Source organism: Neofelis nebulosa, chromosome 8 (genome assembly GCF_028018385.1).
Source record: "Neofelis nebulosa isolate mNeoNeb1 chromosome 8, mNeoNeb1.pri, whole genome shotgun sequence".
NCBI lineage: Eukaryota > Metazoa > Chordata > Mammalia > Carnivora > Felidae > Neofelis > Neofelis nebulosa.
The window spans coordinates 7,546,937-7,561,364 of record NC_080789.1 but is presented as its reverse complement, the minus strand read 5'-3'; the positions used below and the strand labels follow the sequence as shown (position 1 = coordinate 7,561,364).

At 53.0% G+C, this 14,428-nt stretch overlaps 1 protein-coding gene across 3 annotated transcripts; it reads right to left on the bottom strand.

Annotated features, from left to right (window-relative positions):
- Nucleotides 1–1,225: 1,225 nt before the first annotated feature.
- On the bottom strand, nt 1,226–14,278 carry TOB2 (transducer of ERBB2, 2). Of its 3 annotated transcripts, XM_058741188.1 has the most exons (3): nt 12,716–13,262; nt 11,238–11,293; nt 1,226–5,222 (listed from the first exon to the last, which is right to left on the bottom strand). In XM_058741188.1, exon 3 carries the CDS (start codon nt 5,119–5,121, stop codon nt 4,114–4,116), a length of 1,008 nt encoding a protein of 335 aa, XP_058597171.1. In that variant the 5' UTR covers nt 5,122–5,222; nt 11,238–11,293; nt 12,716–13,262; the 3' UTR covers nt 1,226–4,113. The 3 variants fall into 3 exon arrangements, with proteins under 3 accessions (XP_058597171.1, XP_058597172.1, XP_058597169.1); XM_058741189.1 differs by lacking the exons at nt 11,238–11,293; nt 12,716–13,262 and adding an exon at nt 13,990–14,278; XM_058741186.1 differs by lacking the exon at nt 11,238–11,293 and having other exon boundaries at nt 12,716–13,257.
- Between the last annotated feature and the right edge of the window lie 150 nt (nt 14,279–14,428).

Genomic DNA, 14,428 nt, shown 5'->3' with positions numbered 1-14,428 from the left:
GTGCGAGGGGCCCCGGGGCCCCCAGGTAGATGGGTAGCTGTACACAGGGTCAGAGGGAGAGGCTGGGCTTCTCCCAGCAGGAAAGTAGGACCCCTGGGAGTGGACTTCCGGGTGGCAAAGGCCTGGGCATCCTGAGCAGGGGCCTCCCTCTGCCTGACAGGCTCCGTGGCAAAGTGGCCCGTGGAGGGGCCAGACAGCAAGAGCTCCTGGGACCCCATGTAGAGATTCGGGGTCTGGCCCGAGAGCTTCTAGGCCTAGTTCACACACTCAGGGAGGGATCAGTGCTGGCCAGTTTGGGAAGCAGGGCACCGGAGGAGACCCCCATCCCACTGATGCCCCAGAACTGCCTGCCCCCCCATCCCAGCCTTGAAGTGGCAAGGTCCGCCCTCCTGTCCCCTCTACCAGTGCTACACTTCTAGAGCAGTTCTCACAACTCTACGTGAAAATGTCACACACTATTCCAGCTTCCCATTGTACTAGTCTCGTGAGTTGAGCAGGTATTCCACCTCGGAGCCCTGTTTTCAGTTGTGCTGTGGAGGTAACACCTCTATCCCCAGGTTGCTACGAGGGTCAAAGATTCATTGAATACCTGGATGCCCTCTTCCACTTGGGGGCCACGGCCAGGGAGGTACCCAAAGGAAGTGGTTTCCCCGGTGATGCGCGGCATTATACAGGCCAGCCCTACGGGAGGGAGGTGGCGGAGTTCTTCCCCAGCCCCAGGCTCTGGAACTGCCCAGCCAAGAGAAGGGCCAGAATCCAAGAACCAGGTTTTTGGACAGAACCAGACAGGTGGCTCTTCTCATCCTCACCCACCTCTAAGGGTCTAGCGGTCTGAGGTCGGCAAATACTAGATCTAGAGCAGGCTGGAGGCCGATCCCTCCTTCGGCCTCCGAGGAATAGGCCATTCCTAAAAAAGCCACGAAGTTATCCTGTTCTCAGGGCTCTGTTGCCAGTACTGGCTCCGTGGCCTATCAGCAGAGGGAGCCTGGGCAGTTCCCAACCTCGGGGAGCCTACTTCCAGTGGAAAAGAACCCTTGGAAGTGGGGACTCCACATCCTGGGTTGATGGGACAGGTGGTCAAAAGGGGCGTGTGGCACGTGGGCCCTCCTAAGGGGTCAGGTCAGGAGGACCAACGGTCTCTTGAAGCCAACAGGGGCTGGGTTGCTCCCACGTTCTCCATCCTAAGAGGGGCCCCCAAATAAAACAAGCCAGGAGCAAGCAGAAGGCTATTATATATCATGCTTTTAATACAAACTTAAAAAAATCTGGAACAATATAAACTGTACAGATTTGATCAATCTTTTTGTTTTGTTTTTAAACTAAATCTCTAAACACACCAATGTCCCATTCCAAAATATTGCACAACATTCTGAATACAAAACGCTTGATTGTATTCCTCCTTCACTAAAGAAAACAAGTTCATTACCCTGCTCCCCCAAGCTCCTCTCCACGTTGCCTCAATGCCCTCCTTCCCATCCCTAGGGGTCAAACTAGAGAATCTATAGCTCACTGCATCGAGAAAAATACATCATTCTGGACTAAGAGTTTACATTCTTTACAAGACGATCCACCTTTTGATTTATTCCTGGGAAAGAGGGACAGAGAGAGGATGGGGAAAGGGGAGAAATAGGTTTAATTCTCCTCTTTTTTTATTTTAAAGTTTGTTTTTCCTGAAAAAATATCGTTTCTCTCCTCTTAAGAAAAAATCTTGAAAAGAAAAAAATTACGTTTTTTACGTTAGAAATATACATATATTATATATACCTCTTACATTTTACAAATGTAGCAAATTATTCAATACAAACGGACACCAAAAATGTAAAAAATAAAAAAAAAAAGTTTTCCTACGAAACCAGGTAAATTAGTGCAGAGTTTTGTTTTTGTTTCCTTAAAAAAAATAAAATTGAAGCAAAAATGCCTAGATCTGAGACGAGACAGACTGAACCGGGCCCAAGAGTCCAGCACTGGAGCCATGCTCCTGAACAAACATTTTTCTTCGTATTTCAAAAGACACTAAGGGGTCGGTCTCCCCCTCTCCCTAGATGTGGTGAGAAACAAGCTGACTGGGGGGTGGTAGGTACCTGTGCACGTGAGTGAGGGAAAGGGGGGCTGGAAGAGGGCATAAATAAGGCAGCATCCAACCTTTCCCAGAGAGCAGCGATCTGCCTGGGCCTGTCACTTGCGCGGGAGCTGAGGGCTAGGGAGAGGGTGGCCCGGATGGGGCTGGCCCCTGAGAAGCATAGGGGACAGAGGATACCGAGCCGAGGAGCCAGGGCATTGCCCCGCTGGGGGAGGTAGAGCTGGTGCCCACTGCAGGGAGGGGAGGCTGGCAGTGTCTGGGCCGGACCCACTGCCACAGCGGTTGCCCACTTGGGGGGGGGGGGGGGTCACTGAGGGGGTGGGGTGGGGTGCCAAGGGCTTTGGTACTTTTTGGTGACGGGGGCCCTGCCGCCATGTGGCCCACCAGCCAAAGCATCACCGCGTGAAAGCTGGTTCACTAGGGTTGGGTGGGAGAAACATCTCCTCTTCTGGCAGAGGCAGGAGCTGGTGCTCTCTTATAATCCACACACACCGCCTGCCATACTCAAATGCCTGTCCAACCTGGCCTGCCTGGGAAACCACTCCTCACGGCATCAAGGCCAAGTGGGACCGGGTCAGCCAGTAAGAGGGGATGCCAAGAGGTACCAAGAAGTTCTCATGCAGGCAGGGGCAGAAACATACTAAAATAACATCTACAACCAAAAGACTAATTAGTCTCAATTGAAGGCTCAGGACTGCCCACTGTAGGCACTGACCCAAACTCCCACCCCCCCCCCTCCAGGGTGCTCAGGTGAGCGGCTCCCACCCTGGGTTAAGGTCACCAAATAGGAGGATCTGAGTCCAGGGACTTCTCTTAGGCATCAGGGGCTGGTATTCCCTCAGCCCCTCACAGCTAACCCTTTTTTTTCTTTCTTTCTTTTTTTTTTGGTCAAAAACAAAAGTGCAGATCCCTCCGCAGTCTGGAAACCAGTTCCTTCTGCAGTATTTTCCCCTGGGAGTGTCTTAGGCTCAGCCGCAGTCTCACCCCACCACATGACCCACCCTACAAAAGAACTGACCACCCGCCCGGCCCATTCCCCAACCTCCTACATAAATAAGCACTTGCTGCAACCTGGAATCATGTCGGGGGCGGGGCGGGGGGGGGGTTCACATGGCTTGGAATCCTTTAAAACAGGACAGCAAACCACACACACGCACGTGCGCACACACACACCCGCACCTGCCCCCCCTCGTTACCCACAACCTCAGGCCCCGGGAACAAGGGGCTGCATGAAGAGCCACATGTGTCAGCGGATGGGTCTCCAGGGCCACGATGATAGTCCGAGCCAGGTGGGGATGGTGGCGTGGGAACACAGGACAGAGATGAAAGCAGTTCCACCAGACAGAGTGCTACCTGGAGTCACAGACATCAGCTCCAGTGGGAGGGTGTCAAGTCGCCAGTCAGCAGCTCCCCGTGTCTCAGGCCTGAGAGGCAGGGGGGGTGGGTGCTGGGGTCAGACCTATTTGGGTGGCAGGGCCCAAGAAGGCCCTCTGAGGTTGGATGGCTTTGAGTAAAAGGATAGCTGGCTGATAGAGGCAGTGACACAAGGCAGCCTCTCCCTGCTCTGGGCAGGGTCAGGCCCCAGCTGCGCCTCTTCCGGCTCTTCCTTCCCTGTGAGAGAGGACAGGAGATCCTCAACAGTGTGAGGGAGGGAGGGAGGGAGGGAGCAGGGAGCAGCAATTCACATCTGGACCATTCTTAGCACAGGAAGCCACTAATTGAAGATGTTATATAGAAAACTACATGTAAAAAAAAAAAAAGAAAGAAAGAAAGAAAAAAGAAAAAATATAAAACCCAAACCAATCAAATAAATCAGAGGCAGGCAGGAAAGCAGCAGGGGGTTGAGTTAAACAGATTCGGTGCTTCAGGAGCCCCCTCCCACTCCATGCCTGGACCGGATCTTTTTTCTAGAAGCCAGAGTGCGAAGACTGGAAATCTTTTTGTGTATTTTTCTTTTCCTCTTTTTTTGGCCTTTCTTTTCCTTTCTCTTTTCTGTGGTCTTGGGCGCTCCTGGCCCCGTGGCGGGTGGGCGGTCAGTTGGCCAGCACAACCGGCTGGAAGGGCTGGCTGGGGTACTGCATGGTGCTCAGGTTGTAGCTGAGGCCTTCCACGAAGGGGGTCTTCTCCAGGAAGAGGCTGTTGGCGCCGCCTCCGAATACCTGGGCCACGTCGAAGCCGCTGCTGTTGCACGTGCCGGCCCCACTGCCCCCGCCATCGGCCCCGTCAAAGAAGAGGCTGGGAGAGCCCCCGTTGTACACGAACTCCTTGGCATTGGGGGAGAGCTGGGACTGAGGGGCCGGGTTGGCCGCAATGAAGTTCAGCGAGCGCAGAGACAAAGAGAGGCTCTTGTGCTTCAGCAGGTTGTTGGTGGGAGAGCGGGCCATGCGGGGCTGCTGCTGGGGAGGCTGCTGGCCACTTGCCCCGCCGCCGGCCATGCCCCCGCCATTTGCTGCCGCACCCCCCTTCTTCATCTTGGTGGAGCCAAACTTGGTGGCAGCGAAGGAGGCAGTGGTGAAGGTGATGGGCTGGGCGGAGCGGGGGATGAAAGTGGGGCTGGGTGACTGGCCGAAGGATGGTGACGGGGAGTTGGAAAGGGAGCTGTCCTGGCTGCCGATGGGCACGAAGACCTGGGCATCGGGGTTGAAACTGCTCTTGAACTCCTTGTCCAGCTCTGGTGCAACACAGCCCTCGCTGTCATCCAGGTACAGCACTTTCACTGCCCCCTTCTCACCGATCTGGTAGGACACCTCAAAAGGGTCGATCCAGACGCTCAGCTCTTCAGGCACATTGGCCCGCACATCCTCCACTGCCAGGCCGCTCCGTTTGGCGGCCAGCTCCACCACAGGGTCCACGATCTCCCCGATGTGAACACAGCGGAAGCCCGAGCCCTTCAGTGGCTTGTCAGGGTACCAGTGGCCTTCATATTTCTTTTTCAAGAGCCGCTCAAGCTCCTCCCCAAACAGGTCTGCCCGGCGCCGGGGCAGCTTATTATACAAGTAGGAGATGATAAAGTTCAGGGCCACTTTGATCTCCAGCTGCATGGTCCTTGCTTTCCTAGGTGGCGAGTCAGCTCACGGCAAGAGTGCAAACCAAGGGCAGTGGCAGGTGACGTAAGATAGGCAGCCTTGGGCTCCAGAGAGCTCTGAGAAATGAGAACAAAGGGCATCATGAGTAGATTATGCAGAAAGCCCAGAGGGTAGGGGGTTCAATGGCAAAAGGCATAAAAGCACCAGCTTCGGGCCACATATACTCAGGGTCCCATTTTCTGCTCCACCAGTGACCAGCTTAATTGTGTGACTGAGAGCGAGCCACTTTTTTTCTCAGCCTTAGTTTCATCAGTAACATAAGGTCATCGTGGAGGTGAAGTTAGCTCAAAGATGTCAACTGTCTTATGCCGAACCTGATATCTAGTAAAGACTTGATAAAATGAGCTACTGTTTTGCAAGTAATTCTAAAGAAATTCTAAAGGAATTCAAGTAATTTTAAAGGAGGGCTGTGGCTTCCACTATTTTGAGAAGCCAGGTACACTATACAACTGCTATTAAAAAAAAAAAAAAAGGAGCCCCTAATTCAGCTGGAGAAGAGAAGGCTCTTGCTAATGTATCTCTGTAACATCTTGGTGAAGTCGTGCTCCCAAACTGTCACAGGCCAAGATATAAGTGTAAAATCCTTAGTTTTTCTCCTTAAATGGAAAGGGATACAGATCACTGAACAGGAAGCAGCACTGCCAACTTTTCAGTGGGGGCTTGGACTCCAGTCACATCCAATTTGTCATCCTGGGCTCCCTGAGTATGTACGCTCTCTGGCTCACTCTGGGTTTGCAGAACTGATGTAAGAACGCCACAGCGTAACCAAAGGGTGCATTTCCGTGTAGGCCGTCTTCAAGAATGGAGACGAGAACATGATCCCTAGGAAGAAGTCAAGACCTGCATTAACCAGAGGTGTGGACCAACAAGGGAACGCTGACGAGGGGGCTGTCCCAGGGAAGCAGAGGAAATGAGAGGGAAGCAAAGCCCTGCGGGCCAAAAAATCCTTAAGAACAGCACTGGTGTGGCCTGAGGGAATCTCTACACTTCTGGCTGGAGTGCAGGTGATGAGGGCAGCAAAGAGAAGAAATTTTCCATCACCCTGCAGTCTCCAGCTGGGGACCCATCATCACTCAGTCTCCTGGGGACTGTCTGACCACCTGTCCTTGGCATCGGATTGGATTTATCAAGTGTTTGGAGATCCCCGGAGAGGAGACAGCCCAAGATAAACACTCAGATTGTTATTTTGGGATTCTCTCACAGCCAGCTCCCACAGAGGTCAAAAAGGTTTATTTCTGAGGTCTGGGCCAGCCTCGTGTCTCAGGAAGATGATCTGTAAAGTCCCGAGAGCCAGTGATCCCAGTCCCACTTTCTCCACAAGGGCAGCTCCAGGGTCATGCCATGAGAAAACTGAAAAGGACCACCTTCGAGGTTCAGCAGGGCCAGAACATGTTTCTAGCCAAGCCTCTGGGTGAGAATGTGCTGCTGAGCTCAGCACAGAGACAAGACTAATCCATGATCCATCAAGGGCATCTCTGCCCTGTGATAGATGTGGGGCTAGATTTTGATTAAAATCCCTTCTGGTGGTGACTGGTGGCTCAGCTAATTAAGTGTCTCACTCTTGATCTCAGCTCAGGTCTTGATATCAGGGTCATGAGTTTGAGCCCCACTTTGGGCTCCATGTGCAGCTTGGAGCCTACTTAAAATAGTAAGTAAATAGGGGCACCTGCATGGCTCAGTAGAGTGTCCAACTTCGGCTCAGTTCATGATCTCACGGTTCGTGAGTTTGACCCCCGCGTCAGGCTCACTGCTGTCAGTGCGAGCCTGCTTCGGATCCTCTGTCCCCTTCTCTCTCTGCCCCTCCCTCACTCATGCTCTCTCTCAATAGTAAACATTTAAAAAAATTAACAGAGTCTCTCTTAAAAAATTTTTTTAAGTAAATAAATAAATATAAATCCCTTCTGGGTCCAGCATAGAATAATCAGTTGCTAATTCTTCATTTGAGGATCTTAAGTTTTCCGAACACCTGCTCCGACTTACTTCCTTGTAATTCTCAGGAATGGGGCCATGGCTCCTAGGGGTATTGTTAGGACTGGATCCTCAGGCAAAAGCTCTCTGGGGTGAGTATCAGAGAAGCAGCACTGGATCAATCTGGAGCATCACAGAACACTGGCTACGAGTCTATCCCACCCTCATTTCAGGTCTGAGCAGAGGGTCACATGCCAAGTCAACAGAGTCCTTCTAGGTTAAAAAAGGAAAAAAAAAATGGTAATGGTAGAGGGTTTTCTGTTGATAAGGATTGGGTTCATCACCAGATGCAAGGCTAGCCTCCAGGAATGGAAGTCTATAAGGGCCATAGCAGCCACCAGAGGTGTCCTGCATGGAGGAGATTACAAAGGTGTGAAGAAAGTTGGCACTGGTTCCCAAGAATAGGCCTGGAGTTAAAGACAATGTTTTCAAAGTGTTTTTAAAAGTAAAACAGACTTAAATATGACGTGACTCTTCTCCCAAAGCACCACATGGCCTCTTGGTATACCAGACCAAGGGGCCTCCTACACCTCTCTAGGCCTCCTCAAACTTTACTGCATATGTAACTTCCAAGTTAACTTCCTCTTAAAAGTTCATCTTCACAGGGGCGCCTGGGTGGTGCAGTCGGTTAAGCGTCCGACTTCAGCCAGGTCACGATCTCGCGGTCCGTGAGTTCGAGCCCCGCGTCGAGCTCTGGGCTGATGGCTCGGAGCCTGGAGTCTGTTTCCGATTCTGTGTCTCCCTCTCTCTCTGCCCCTCCCCCGTTCATGCTCTGTCTGTCTCTCTCTGTCCCAAAAATAAATAAAAAACGTTGAAAAAAAAAATTAAAAAAAAAAAAAAGTTCATCTTCACAATGAGACCATTTTGTTTTACTTTTAAAAATATTTTTATTTATGTATTAAGTTTATTTATTTATTTTGAGAGAGAAAGAGAGAGAGAGAGAGAGAGCACGAGCAGGGGAGGGGCAGAAAGAGGGGACAGAGAGAGAATCCCTTTGCTGACAGTGCAGAGCCTGACGTGGGGTTTCAACTCATGAACCATGAGATCATGACCTAAGCCAAAATCAAGAGTTGACACTTAACTGACTGAGCCACCCAGGCGCCCCAAATGGGAGCATTAAAAAAAATTTTTGGGGGGTGCTTGGGTGGCTCAGTCAGTTAGTTAACTGTCCAACTTCGGCTCAGGTCATGATCTCACCACTTGTGGGTTCAAGCCCCATGTCGGACTCTGTGCTGACAGCTTGGAGCCTGGAGCCTGCTTCAGATTGTGTGTCTCTCTCTCCTTCTTTCTCTCTGCCCCTCCCCTCCTAGTGCTTGCTCTCTCTCTCTCTCTCTCTCTCTCAAAAATAAACTAAAAAAAAAAAAAAAAAAAGTGGGGGTGGGGGTGCCTGGGTGGCTCAGTCAGTTAAGCGTCCAACTTTAGCTCAGGTCATGATCTCACAGCCTGTGAGTTTGAGCCCCGCGTTGGGCTCTGTGCTGACAGCTCAGAGCCTGGAGCCTGCTTTGGATTCTGTGACTCCTTCTAGCTCTGCCCCTCCGCCTCTCACGCTCTGTCTCTCTCTCAAAAATAAGTAAACATTAAGAAAACCAATTTTATTGTTTATTTATCTTGGGGGGAGAGAGAGACAGCATGAGCATGTGCTGACAGCTCCTGACGTGGGGCTCAAACTCAGGAACCGTGAAATCATGACCTGAGCCGAAGTCAGACGCTTAACCAACTGAGCCACCCAGGTGCCCCAAAATGGGAGCATTTTAAAAATTTTTTTTTTTTTAAAGTTTATTTATTTTTGAGACAGAGAGAGACAGAGCATGAACGGGGGAGGGTCAGAGAGAGAGGGAGACACAGAATCGGAAGCAGGCTCCAGGCTCCGAGCCATCAGCCCAGAGCCCGACGTGGGGCTCGAACTCACAGACCGCAAGATCGTGACCTGAGCCGAAGTCGGACGCTTAACCGACTGAGCCACCCAGGCGCCCCAATGGGAGCATTTTAAATGCAGGCCAAAGTCATTGGGAAATAAGCCTCCCACCCCAAAATACAATAGAACCACTGTCATCAGCCCTGCCTAGCTAACCATTTTCTGCAGCATAAGCAACTAAAGCTGCACACCAATTTATACCTCCGTGATGCTGCTACACAAATAAGGAAGTACATAATGCCGTCTTTGCCTCTTTAATTGGAGAACAGGCCAGGCCAGATGGCTGTGGGGTGGAACCTTTCAAAAATGCTGGACAACCAGAATGAGATTTTCTGCTCTATCAGCTCAGGCTCTAATTTTGACTTCAAGAAGCTTATGGAACAGAGGATTAAAGCACTGATGCTGTCTTGTCTTTAACTAAAGATAAGAATGACCAATCAGATGAGTTTGTACATTTTTTTTTTAAGGCTGTGGGCAAATTCTAGAGCTTATATATAAAATATTCATAAAAATGTGGTAAGATTAGAAAGCTTGGCAATAACTACTCTTCGACACAAGGAACAAGTAGATTTACGAGGCAAGGAAGGACTCGAAGATCTCCTCCAACCCTCACTCACGTGCAAAAGGCCAGAAAGGTGGCAAAAAGTAAAAGTAAAAACAAACCCAAGCAAACACCCCCCCCCCAATCCAGTGCTAAGTATTTAACAATAGCAAAATCTATCTTTTGTTAATATATTAGAAAGTTGAAAACGTGAGAGTAAATTCTGTCCAAATTCAGTTAGAATCTTATTCTCCTTCACTTTTTATTTCCAACAGCAAAATTAATCTCTGGTTCAGATCCCTTGTGCTGATTTGTGTCTTAAAGAGTGCTTAAGGACAAAAATGAGGTAAGAAAGGCGGCTGCTGCAGTCAGTGATGTGGTAATGGTGATTCCAGAAAGAACTTACGACAAATATGCTATGGAGGATTTTTATGAATGAAAGCAGCTACGTTTTAAAGAGGAAAAGGAGGGATAATGGTGACGGAAATCCTCAGGTCCCTAAACCACGAGAACCTATAAAAATATCCAGGCACCTTGGGCACCTGGGTGGCTCAGTCTGTTAAGTGTCCAACTTGGGCTTAGGTCATGATCTCAGGGTTCTTGGGTTAGAGTCTCGAGTTGGGCTCTGCTCTGACAGCTCAGAGCCCGGAGCCTGCTTCAGATTCTGTGTCTCCCTCTCTCTCTCTCTCTCTGCCCCTCCCTGGCTTGCAGTCTGTCTCTCTCTGTCTCTCAAAAATCAATAAACATTTAAAAAAAAAAAAAAATCCAGGCACCTCAAGCCCTAACATCGGAATAGTCCTACAACTGAAGCGCTATCAGATTCAAAAGAGTCTGAAAAGAGTCTGGAGAGAGGAGTCAGGGAGGAGGGGCCCTCAGTTTTGACAAGGCCAGCAGGTGCCACAAACCGGATGCCCAGGAGAGCCGGCTCAGTGGGACCGCCCGGCCCCACCCCGCAATGACAGGACCGGCGGGTATGGTTGAAGGGCTTCCAGGACTTGGGCTGACTGACCGCAACACCCCAGCCAGAGTCTCCACCATGCCCCTCAAACATGGACTGTGCAAGCCCAACTCTTCAGACTAAGAAGGCCCTTTCTGGGGCACTCCATTACTCCGAAGCCAGGAAGATTTCACTGTAACTCCAACGTAGGCCGGCAGGAAGGCGCGCTCTGTACTCTGGGAATTGTAGTCCTCAGAAACCTCATACTCACGTTGGAGCAAGTGACCTACTTTCTGTGGACACTACACTTCCCTGCGCGCTTTGCGAAGGTTCGGCCAGCTAATCACGCATGCCCGGTAAGGGGAGCTGGCCGAGGTCCCGAGAACCGAGGAAAAGTTTCCGATGCACATGCGCGCTGTGGCGGACGCCCCCCCCACCCCGCCCACCGCCTAATACATTTTATATAAATTCTACCCATAAGGCCTACTCCTCGTATTGTACCACCCCACTGTATGTATTCGCGTCTTGGCCTCAAGTAAGGCTGAATTCTCCCCACCCCTTCCTCTTTTTCTTCACTGCCTCTCATGACTGTTGAATTAAAGATCTCCTAGTGAGTTTTTTTCTGGGTGAAGGCGGTGGGTGGGACAGATAAAGGTCACCCCTCCCCTCCCCCTCCCCCGCCCCCCTCCCCCGCCCCCCCGGCGCCTCACCCAACACTGCCACTTAATCTGTATTCCTTGGGCTGGGTGGTCTCCTTCTGGAGTTGCTGTAGGGACAGTGAATTCAAAAAGAAAAAAGAAAAAAAAAAAAAGCCTTTTCACTTAATGCCCAGCGGGCTCAGCTCCAGGACCCCCAGAGCCAGGGAAGGCAGGAACTAAACCTAGTTCTCCCGTCCTCTCAGCCAAAGAAATTCCCAGTTAAGCTGCGGGGAGGAGCCGGGCCGACAATCAAAAGGCCCCAAGCCAGCAGGGCCCAAGCCTCACCCCTCTTTTAATCCAACTCAGAGTAACTAGACCCAGCTAGGGAAATGGGAAAAGGTTCCTGGGCAGGAAAGGAAAAACCGTACATCTGACACTTGAACAACATATTCTAATACTTGAAATTGTTTGTGAGTCCCCTCCCATTGCAAGGCCTGCTCTATGACCAGACTTACCAGATCCTCGGCAAAGCTCCCCAACAGTGTTAAACCTCCCTAATCCTCCCTCCCACACAAGCTTCTTTCTCCCACTGCTTAAGAGGGGGATGGGGCAGGCGCCCAAGAAAGCAATAGGAGCGCTTTTCTGCTGGAAAATCAAAGATGAGGGACTCACTCCCAGGGTCGGGTGGACAGGAAGGAGAAAAAGAAAGGTTAAGATACTGAGCAGGCACCCAAGAACCCCTTCGCTGGTCCAACCTGAAGCCTACTTTGTAGGGTTCTGGTTCTTCTGCGGGGTGGGAAAAGCCCTGCCAGCTGCCTCTCCTCCCCCTACCTCTCTGTTCAAGGGCACAGTCCATCCTCTGGACACGAGGGGAAGGAGCTTAAAAGTAGAGCTCTTCCTCCCAGGTCCCTCACCAGGATCAATCAGAATCCACTCACTTGGTATTGCTGTAAAGGTACTTACCCCCTCCCTGCACAGTTTTCCCTTAAAACACTAAAGAGAATAAAGAGCTCAGGCCAAAATGGTGAATTCTGGTTCAGCGGCCAGGAGACAGTCACCACTGACCGGGCCAAAAGGGGATGTTCACCTTCCACCTCTCGGCTCCACAGGCCCAGAAATAAACCCTATTAATTATGACCACCCCCTTCCCCACACACTGGACAAGAAGCAGAAAAACAAGGCCTGGGTCCCCTTCTTTCCTGATTCATTTAATGGTGGCGGAAGTTATGTTTGGGGGGGGGGAGATCAAGGAAAAATCTACCGCGTCTCTACGATATGAAGAACTGAGGGAGGCGGAGAGGGGAGGAAATGCACCCCACCCAGGAGGGGGCCACACTCCGAACCTAGAGAAGAGAGGAGCACCGGGCGAAACGGGGGGAGGGGAGGGTTATATAGGGGAGGTGGAAGGAGAAAGGAAAATGTTGGCCAGTCGTCAGGGTGGGGGCGCGACAGCAACGTGCAGCGTCCAGCAAAGCGAAGAGCGGAGTGGGACCGAGGTGAAGGAAGGCGTCTCGAGGGTTCCCCCGCCCGCACGCCCCCCACGCACTCACTCGGGTCTCCGCGGCGGCGGGGCGGTTCAGGGTGGCTTCTCCCTTCCAGGGCAGTCCGGGGCGCGGTACGGTGGTCGTTCTTTCTTCCTTCCCGGGCACCGCCGGGCCGGAGGCTGATGGGTCTTTTTCTTCGTTGAAGGTTGGGAGCAAGTAAGGGAGTTTGGGGCTATGATTCTCAATAATAATTCTTTCAGCTTTTTGGAGGTCAGGCTCGGCCAAGGGGGGACGGAAGGCGGGCGGGCCGGCCGGCGGCGACGGCGCGGGGATGTCGGACCGAAGGGCGGCTCGTGTCGCAGGGCGGAGGACGGTCCGGGCTCTGGCCAGCGGGCGGTCCTGCCCTTCTGGCCCCGCGTCGCCCGAGCCACTCGCTTCTCTCCGGCAACGACCCGCACCTTCCCGCGCCCCGGCCCGAAGTGAGCAAAGTCAATGAAAAGTTTCACCCTTAGCAACCCTGCGCATGGATCCGGCTTCCCCACCCCTGCGTGATGCGTCCCTCCGCCCTGCAGGGGCGGGGCCGGGCGCCGAGCCGGGACTACTTCTCAGCACGCCGGGAGGCCTAACCCCTCGCGCAGGGCGGCCCGAAGCCCCGTGTGCCACCCGGGGGTGCTCCGCGACCCCCTTTCGCCCGCCGTCCCGTGGCTGGCCTCTTCTCACTCAGATCCCAGCCCAGACGCCAGCAAAGCTGCCTTTGGCAGGCCTGTAACGCTTCCGCTTCCCCTCCCCATCACAGCGCCGTGCCAGTTATTTTCTTCATGCCCCAGATCACTTTGAAAGTGTGCTTATTGGGTACAGTGTTTCTCCCCAGGTAGACACCGAGCTCCGGGAGGGCAGGGGCCTGAACTGGAACCAAGTTGTTCACTTCAGACGTGTTGGATGAATGGATGTCGCGGGGAGGGGTAACTCTCTCCCCCCAACTTCCGTGGCTTGGGCCCTACACCTGCCCAGGCGCTGACGGTCGCCCGACCCGTTACTCCAGGGCACCTTGGCGTGTCCCTCCGGGTCTGGGCGTCTAACCGTCCGACCACCCCCCACGGCTCTCGCACCGTCCCAGTTACTGTCCTTTGACCGGACGGCGCGAGCTTTGGAAACGTTTCGCTCCTACATTCGGGCTGGCTCGAGTCTTCCCAGCGCCTCGGGCCTCGTCGGGGGATGCTAATGTCGAAGGGAGGGCGAAGGGGAAACCGGGGCCAAGGCACACTGAGCAGGAGGCAGGGGAGGCGAGGGAGCCTAGCGCCACGTTAACCTTCCACTTGCCGCCTCTGGCCCCCAATTACCTCGCGACCGGAGAAGGCCAACACCGGCCCCGCGCAGGCGCGCGAGCACGTCCCCGGCCCGCCCCGGGCGGGGCTCGGCCCTTGTGGGTATCCTCCCGTTTGCTTTCTCCCGGCCGGTGACCCTTGTACGGCGCACTAGAGAGAGACACATTTCTTCTATTAAGAGCTCCCGCCGGCGGGGCTTGGAGCCTGCCCATGTTAGGGGCGCCGGGGTCCCCAACTCGACGGTCCCTTAGGCTGCAAGACCTAGCTGGGCTTCCTGGCCCTGGATGGGGTGCGCCAGGCCCGCGCGCTCGGGCCCCCGCACTCGGCTACTTTGTGACTGCGGGGCGTGGAGTTGGGGGTAGGGAGGCTGTGCCCAGGTGAGGTCACAGGCGGGCTGGACTGCCAGGTGGCGAGATCCGGGGCCTCTGGAAACTTGCGCGTTGTCGTCTCCCCA

Bases quoted from the DNA above. Each gene is read 5' to 3' on its own strand.
- TOB2 (XM_058741189.1), bottom strand. From the start codon at position 5,121: ATGCAGCTGGAGATCAAAGTGGCCCTGAACTTTATCATCTCCTACTTG.